Source organism: Carassius carassius, chromosome 20 (genome assembly GCF_963082965.1).
Source record: "Carassius carassius chromosome 20, fCarCar2.1, whole genome shotgun sequence".
Taxonomy (NCBI): domain Eukaryota; kingdom Metazoa; phylum Chordata; class Actinopteri; order Cypriniformes; family Cyprinidae; genus Carassius; species Carassius carassius.
In genome coordinates, this window is record NC_081774.1 from 19,409,071 (window position 1) to 19,418,084 (window position 9,014).

At 35.6% G+C, this 9,014-nt stretch overlaps 1 protein-coding gene across 1 annotated transcript; it reads right to left on the minus strand.

Annotated features, from left to right (window-relative positions):
- Positions 1-588: 588 nt before the first annotated feature.
- On the minus strand, positions 589-6,412 carry olfml2bb (olfactomedin-like 2Bb). Its single transcript, XM_059502090.1, has 8 exons — positions 6,012-6,412; positions 5,307-5,573; positions 5,000-5,107; positions 4,197-4,358; positions 3,569-3,758; positions 2,186-2,629; positions 1,908-2,084; positions 589-1,487 (listed from the first exon to the last, which is right to left on the minus strand). The coding sequence occupies exons 1-8, from the start codon at positions 6,156-6,158 to the stop codon at positions 889-891; spliced, it is 2,094 nt and encodes a 697-aa protein (XP_059358073.1). The 5' UTR covers positions 6,159-6,412; the 3' UTR covers positions 589-888.
- Positions 6,413-9,014: the final 2,602 nt, after the last annotated feature.

The following is a 9,014-nucleotide window of genomic DNA, read 5'->3' on the forward strand; positions in this document are numbered from 1 at the left end:
GTACCAATTCCAAAAGGTTTACTGTTAAATAAGATTCCTAAATAAAATTCCTCCCAGTTTTTTGCTACTGTACCCATATATGTACAGATAACTACAGAAGTTTTGATTTTGACAAAACTAGTGCTTTGTAATGGTGATGTGTTTGTCAATTCCACAAGGTGCTGTCAAGCTCAAGATCCTTCCTCTTTCTCATCTGTTTTTCTCAGGAATTCCTCTGAAGGGAAATTCAAGGAAGTGGAGATTACAGTAGAGTTTGCTGACAACAGATGTTATTTGAAGTATCAGTCCTTAAGAACAATGCACAATTTAATGCACAATATATGGTCTTTTTGTGCAAAATACATTAATGCAGGTTAGTCCAAAGATACAAATGTTTGCCGTTGTCATTTGTTAGCTTAAGGGGATTTTATTTGTGGCTGGCATCACAAATCCCTCTTACTTTACTGAAAGAAATTTACTTTTTACTCTCTCATTGAGTATATTGTTTCATTTTGAAGTATGCCATAATATGAAAGTTAAATGAGTTGCAAATTAAGTTTTATGCTGACCTCAAAAGAAGCTAAAGCAATGGAACTTGAAACAACAGGATTAAAAGAACTTGCTGTAAGGTTTATTTTTAATTACATTATATACACTTTATATGAGCAGTGAGAACCTTGTCATGAATAGCTCAATCCCATTTTTACCCCTTTGAGATCAATAAACATTCACTAAAAAAGCAAATACAAAGGACATGCAACAGACAAAATGACAAAATGAAATATCCATAAAAATATTTGTCATGTAGACTGATCTACAACCCACTAAGACACATAATCATTTTACTATTTTATACAGAAAGTGCTGCACGCAGTACATTGATAAAGTTTTCAAGTGTTTAAATTACTGTTAATAAGCAAATATTACATCATAGGTCACCTGATGGCCATTGTCCCATGCATATAGCATACGTTCCTTAGGATTGTAGTCAATTTGTGTGGTGTAAGTGTAGTTGTTTACAAAAGGGAGACGAGGAATCATCTGGGTGTGTGTGTGCGTGTCGAATGCATAGGAAATATTGGCATGCGTGTGCTCGAAACTGTCCACAGCATACAGAACACCGCAGATGATGAAGCAGTTTCCATAGAAGTTCCTCCTCAGGCCCGTCCTCCAGTTCTTCTCTTGGTGTAAGTCAGAGGGTCGGAGCTTGCTCAGGATGATCACTTCTTGGTGAAATCCTTCTTCGTCCAGAGCTGGGTACACTAACCATAACCCGTTCTCATCCACACCAAAGTCAATGTCTGAATGTCCTCCCCAACTCCAGGGAGCCTCCTCCTCCTCTAATACTGCGTCATGAAGGGTGGTCCAGGCTGCTACATACCGGAGACGAAGATCAAACCTGATTATATCACGAGAAAAGGCTCTGTTGTAGAAGAAAGAGCCACCGTAGACCACATGGCCAGTGCCAATCCAGTTATAGGGGAGTTTGTAGGAGTTGCTAAACTGCCCTGTGAGAAAAAGAAAAGAGGAACAAATGTCATATACTGCAGAGGCAGTTTTGTTTAAAACGGCTTAATATTTTTGTGGAAACTATGCTAAATATTTTTAAGATATTTAATGAATGGAAAGTTCAAAGTAACAGCATTATTTAATAATAAGTGTATGTTTTCTTATTATTGTTATTATACTGAATAAAAGGACACATTTCTTGAAAATAAACAAATAATAAGTCTGACGCTTATGAACAGTACTGTATATGTAAATGTGTTATTATTTTGAATGAGTCTGGAGTCTAACCAAGAGTATAAAGTATTATAAAAATATATATGTTTTTCTGTACAGTACAAAAAAGGAAGATATACAGTATGCTTCAAATGACTAGCCAAAGCAGCCAAATGCAGCAGTTTCTATTGTACAAATACATGTACCTTGTTTAAAGGTGTCCATATCACGGAATTCCAGCAGCTGGTTTCCATAGTAGTAGTCAGTTACATATATAACTTTTCCATTGCCTTTCGGGTCTTTCATCCATGCACCTTCTTTTTTGCCGTATGAGTTGTGTGTAACAGGATCAGCGATGCTTGCTAATGTGTCCTTGCAGATCCCTGTAAACAACAAATCCAGAAGGGAAGAATCTATATATCACAGCCCCTCTAAACTCTTTTAAGTTCGTTTTCTTCCAGTCTGGATCTGGAATCAAGCTTACCTTGTTCTTTGGGCTTCTTTGGAGCTTGCGTGCTTGTTTGAGTTGTAGCTTCATCCCAGCTAAGTTTGGATCTCTTTGCAGGTGCTGTAACACTGGCCAGATGAGGCACTGCAAGAGGAGTTGCAATGGTTGTTGCACTGATGCTTGGTGGCATTGTGGTAGTTAAAGGTATTGACGTTGGCAGAATTGCCCTTGCTGTTGTAGTTGTGCCTGACTTCTTGGCTTTAACAGTCTCTCCTTCGATATGCCTTGTTACATTTGGCATATTTGCAGCAGTAGGGTCTCCATTCTGTGTGTCGAGGTTCACTGACGGTGTGGGGGTCACTGTTGCAGCGGTTTCAGGTCTTGTAACAGTCGCAGGCAGCTCATGCTTATGGAGCTGGTCTTCAATTATTAAATCCACCGAGCCATCACCACTTACAACCTCATGCGCTGCAGTGGAAACTGTTGAGGGAAGAAACATAAAATGCTTAGTTTAACTTTGGCATACTCTTTCTTGTTTGTAATCTGAAAATGCTGCTGACTATGTAAGGGTAATTTATATTTTTTAATTCACATATTTATTCAGCCAAAACATACACATATAAAATTGACCAAAAGTGACGGTAAAACATTTACAATGTTTCAAAGAAACCTATTTAAAATAAATGCTACTTTCTATTCATCAAAGAAAAAAAAACATTAAGTTCCCACAAAAATATTTTGAAAACAACATTTCTGAAAGATTTTTTTTTTACTTATTTTTTTTAATCAAATAAATGCAGACATGCTGAGCATATGAGACTTATTTGAAAAATATTAAAATACAGTAATGTATTTATATGCAATAATGCTATATAAATATATTAATATTTAACAACAAATTTGAAATATACTGTTGACTTTAGTTTTCTATTGTATAACTTAATAATGTAAGCTGTAGTGCATTATTGGATTGTCGTTCATTTTAAGTAAATGTTAAATAAACAGTGTTGACACTTATTTGCATATATCTTTTTGTTTTAAATCAAATTGCACTTGAAATCAAATATTATCATTAATTTAAGAACTTGTTGGTTTAGTTTATGGTTTAGAACTTTTTGTTTCTTTTGTAGTATCCCTACAGATAAAATAATTGGGGAAAATACTTCCGGAACCAAGGTTGTTGAATGTTAATAATGTTAATAAATAAATAAATAAATAATATGAGCGGTCACTGTGTAATGATTATAAGTGATGCTGAACTAGCATTTAGCTTCTCAACATTTTTCATCCTACAATTTAACCCTAAATACAAGAGCTTATCGTTGACCCTTTTTAGTTTTTTATTCTCAGTCGAGAGCTTCAGCTATAAAAGCTGCATTTCAGTCATTATTACAATGAAATGAGCTGTCGAACACTCACTGTGCTCTTTCCCTTCATTGTCCTCCATTGTGTTGGCTTTGTAGAAGGTCATGCTTTTAATGGTCATGCCATTGGGACCTGCTTTGGTCTTTGCAGGTTTATGCGGCTCCTCTGGACCCTCAGAGTTGCTTCTCTTTAGCACAGGTTTGTTGGAGCCCTGACTCCCAACAAACTTTTCCTCATATTTCCTCTGGCCAGGAATAAATAGTGAAATTGTCCGTTAAATTATTATCTTCAAAAATGAATATAATTAAACCTGATCACATTACTGCATCAAATAAAAGCATCATTAATTGTCTCTTTCCAAGTCGCCCACTTTGTGGCTGCATAAATGTCCTGAATGAGAAGAAGGGGAATTTGTGGCCTATTAATGTCTTGAGCATGTTTTGGGAAAGTTGTACGGTTTTGATCGACTATTTCTCTACTGACGTGTCTTCCAGACTCATTGGAACAGTGAATTTGACCACTGTTTCCATTGGGCAAAGTTCGGTACTGGTGGTAAAGTGTGTGACATTTGCAGTGTGTATTTGTGCATACATGTTGGCAGTTGTCATCTGTGTGAAGTGAGACTAATAAGAGCCTAAAGGGTATTTATAATGGATTAAGCTAGTGTGTGCTGTATCTGTACCTCACTGTGAGCAAAAGCAGCTGCCACATTCTTCTGCAGTGAGGGCTCCAGCACGCTGAGACGTTTCTTCTTCTCTTGTCGTTGGTTGGAGCGAGGCCCCTTGCCTTGTGTTTTTTCACCTTTCACGTTCCCTTTCTCCTTTGTCAGGTTTCCGGAAAACGACTGTAAGGAGAATGTAAACACAATAGAGGTCCATGGGTGGCAGTTCCGCCCAACCACCTGAACTCAATTTCCCTTTGTCCAGTAGCAAAATTTGAAAGCAGTGATTTTTGGTGCCATGGTAAAACTGAATAGTGTATATAAAGCAGTGCGGTTGTTTGAGGGAACAGCATAATCAAAAATAAATACTGCCATACTCTGTACTTTGTGTGTGTGTGTGTGTGTGTGTGTGTGACTGGATTTGTTTTCCTGTGGTGACACTAATATGGAAAGAAGGCTCTAAATTATATATTCTGAAATTGTGTCAAAAAGTGTGTGGATATTATATTCACTCTAACAAAAAATGAAGGTTTCAAAAGAATATGTATATATATATTTTTTGTTTGTTTGTTTTTTGTTTTTGTTTTTTGTTAAAGACCTTTGGTGCAATGGAAAGTTTACATGGATGGTTTCTAATGAAAGCATAGATGGCAATAAAGAGCCTTTATTTTTCAAGCATGTGTGTTAATAAATGTAATGTATTTTATATTATTATAAGCATAAGATATAAGATATAGCTTCTATCAGAAGTACTGTTTAATGATCATAGATGCTTATATTTGCTATTAATTAATTCTGAGAACAAGTATCAGTATTGCACTCACTTTCTCTATGTTATCAACCCGTTCCAGAAGTTTTGTTGTGATGGAATGAAGCTTTAACAAGTCCATCCCATAAAATGCTCCCTCAAGAAGGTCCATTATGGTTGAGAGCTGAAACATCAAGATATAAAAAGTGGATAGAGTGGGTTAATAGAAGTTCTTTATAATATTGACTAATCTATGTCTAAAAAAGACTAAAAGTCATCTAATTAAATAGAACTGGTCAGTATTTTTAAGAATCATCTATTAACACCAGTGCATGATTGTTTCTGTCTCACCATGAATCCTGATTCAGTTAAAAAGCCTTTACCTTGATATCGTCCCGTCCAGCTTCTTGGAGCTTCTTGAATCTGAAGTCTCCCTCACAGGGGTTGAGGGCTGAGGGAGGGGCGATGCAGGCACACTTCTTACAGCTGGGTCCTGCAGTTACTGTCTCCACTGTGTAGAAGTCCTCAGCTTTTGCATGGCCCTCTTCAATGCGTTTGCATGCGCTCCTGCTCAGAGGCCTTACTACACACTTACACTGACAGTCTGAGCCCTCAGACAGAGTCTTCACTTTATCATAGTCTCCAATGAGCTATAAGAGTAAATAATGACAGTGAATAATGTTTTTTTTTCTTGTAATAGTTTAACATTTTGGTTTATATATATTATTATATTTATATACATATTTTACTTTTTTTTTTTGGCCAAATATCACTTTAAACAACTAGTAATCAGCCTATTAGTTAATAGCCTATAAATTCCAATAATAATCAAACGCATTATTACTATTATTTTTAACACTTGTTTGGTCAGAAATCACCTTATTTAATTTTAATAATAAAACATGTTTAAATAGAATCAAATAATATTATTATTATTACATTTACATAGAATATTTGGTCAAAAAGCACTTAATATAATTTAGTATTTACATAGAAATTTCAATAATAATAATAATAGAAATACTGCAAAATTCTCCTGTGATCCTGATATCATGTGATCATTTTAATATTTAATCAGGAAAAGTTACCTGTGTTAAGATGTTTTCTTGATTGTCCATTTCATCTTCTAGAGTTGGACGGTTGTCTATATTGTCAGCAGTCTGTTGCTCCATCACTTTGGCTCGTGTTAAACAAAACGAGCCCCAGCAAAAAATAAAAAACAATAATGCCATCATGCAAATTTATCAGACAAGATGAGTTGCCAATTTTAGTAAGTTACAGTTAAGTCTTTTCTTTTGGTGCTCGTCCCAGACAAAAATGCAATTATTCTTTAACCTATATATTTCCATATGTCAATCAATAATCCATTAATTACTGAATATGTAAAGAGTTTCCCTAATGACGTCAAAATGGTCCTAGGTTTGGTTAAAATCAGTTGCTTATGGTTTCTACAGACGGAAAGAAGACCTTCTTTGTGTTGGACTGCCGGTGATGAATGGATATATGAAAGGTTTGCTGTAAGTGAGTGGGGAGGAACCTAAAGACAGGGAGGAGTTCTGCCACTAGATCAATGACCCAAACCTTTTACTGCCTCACAATAAAGAACAAATTAATTAATAATGTTAACCCGCACACGTATAAATGTAAACATAAAATACTATGTTCATGACAGGCTAAAGTACAAAGCACATTAATTAATTATGACAACATGTCTTAATTATTAAATAATTCTCTAGAGGTGTTAGATAAATTCATTAGTTATTCGCGAGTCAAAAAAAAAATGCATCTATCTATTTTAGCAAGACATCAAGATTTACTGAATGAAATTCTCCCAAAGCCGAAGACGCTGCATCTGAAGTAGTGCTTTTTCTCCATCTACTGGCAATTGGATTAATTGCAAGTCCTCAAAAGTCTTTTTTTTATTTAATTTTCAAAAATAAAATAATGTTCCAAATATTCACCAAACCTTAATTTGATGAAACCTTAATTTATGAAAAGGTATTTTTTTTATTTATTACATTGAAACTGTGATATCATTTCACTCAATTTATCATTTTTATTCGGACACCCTTGCTACAAACAGGACCATGAAACAGGATATGCAACTAATTTGTCATTTTAAATCTTATTACTCTGTCTCTTCCTCTCTCACAGAAACATTAATTCATTTCTCATGTACACATGCTCTCACCACTGCATAAGAACAGTTAAATTAGGGCCCCAGACTGTCCTAAATCTCATAGTGAACTGTCCTGGATTACCAAAAGCAAACAAGAACACATTAAATATGTATATAAATTTTGCCAATTTCAGAAAAATGACATTTGTTTGTATAAAGTGTTTGGGTGACATCACAATTGATTGCAGAAGTTGAAAGTGTGTGTGTGTGTGGGGGGGGGTTTCCCAGATGACCTTAATTCACCCTTTTTTCTCCTCCCAGTTTTAAAATGTATGTTTTAGCAGAACTAATCTACCTAAACAACTTATTAAAGTGGCCACTCCGAATCTACAGCATGACTTCACTGTCCAGTTAGGTTCATCAACAATTACCCCATCAAGTTTGGTCAGAAATCTTGGTGTAATCGTTGATGACCAGCTGACTTTCAAAGACCACATTGCAAAAACAGCTAAATCTTGAAGAAAGATAAGAAAGATCAGGCCCTTCTTAACAGAGCATGCTACACATCTTCTTGTCCAGGCCCTTGTAACTTCTAGGCTGGACTACTGCAGTGCTCTTTTGGCTGGACTTCCATCATGCCCAGTCAAACATTTACAAATGTTTCAGAATGCAGTGGCACGACTGGTCTTTAACAAGCCCAAACGAGCCCATGTCGCACTTCTCTTTATTTCCCTGCACTGGCTGCCAGTTACGGCTTGCATCAAGTTCAAGACATTGATGCTTGCATATAGAACAGCCACAGGCTCAGCACCTGTCTACCTTCACTCACTATTACCAATCTACATCCCCTCCAGAAGTCTGAGATCCACTAGTGTGCAACGCCTTGTGGTGCCATCACAAAAAGGCACAAAATCACTTTCCAGAACATTTTGGTTTACCGTTCCTGGCCTGTGGAATGATCTTCCAACCCCTATCCGGAATGCTGAATCCCTGACAATATTTAAGCGACAGCCGGAAACTCAGCTCTTTCGTCACTATCTGATTTCATCTATCATGTCTAGCTTGTACTTATTTGAACAATGCTTGAAACTTGGTATGACGAGCACTTTCTGTGTCTGTTTGCCTCTTTAAGATGAATCACTTGATATATTCCCCAGTTGTAAGTCACTTTGGATAAACAGTCTGCTAAATGAATAAATGTAAAGGAAATGTACATGTAAGTGCATAGAATTTGTTAGTAATGAATACCTGAGCAGGATACAAACTCAAACGTTCAAAGAGCATGTGCAAACATGCACATTTTTCTAGCAAAACATATAAAAAAAAAAAATACAATAAAATCAGCAGAAGACAATGTCTGTAAGGGTTCAAATAATAAACGAATAAAAAAATGAATTTTTATGAATTATTTAAACACTTTCTGGATGTCAAAATTTGTAGAACATGCAGATTAATGAAGTACATCAGTGGATATGTTCTCTTCTAAGATGCCTGTGAACCTGAGGCAAACTGACTTGATAAATATCACTGTGCATATTTCTAAAAATAAGAAGACTAGAAGATTATTTCTGAGAAAGTTTTTTGTTGTTGTTGTTGTTAAAAGCAACAACAGTCCAAAGTTTAGTCATTCTAAATGCTTTATTTGTAAATAAGTCTCTTCTCTTTTGACGGGGTAATCTATGTATAATTTCTAAATCTGCTTGCATTATAAAGGCATATAAACACCTTACACTGTACTTGATTGCTTTACGATCCAATTATTAATCCAATACTGTCATAGCTGTCTAACATAATGATAGTGTCATGGATTTTTAAGTGTCCTGGATACTCCAAAATACCTGACAGATAGCTCTTTGTGTTTATTCATTTGATCATTACATTTCATATTATTTTAGTGGGAATGTCCATATGTCAGTGTCTGTAAGAGAAAAATTCCTCTAGTTTGGCAGCTCCATACAAAAGTCTATTGTGA

Excerpts from the sequence above, each read along its gene's own strand:
- olfml2bb (XM_059502090.1), bottom strand. The coding sequence starts at position 6,158 with ATGATGGCATTATTGTTTTTTATTTTTTGCTGGGGCTCGTTTTGTTTA. Across the intron at positions 5,574-6,011 it reads AAGAAAACATCTTAACACAG|CTCATTGGAGACTATGATAA; the intron begins GTAACTTTTCCT and ends TTACTCTTATAG. Across the intron at positions 3,759-4,196 it reads CTGCTTTTGCTCACAGTGAG|AGGAAATATGAGGAAAAGTT; the intron begins GTACAGATACAG and ends ATTCCTGGCCAG.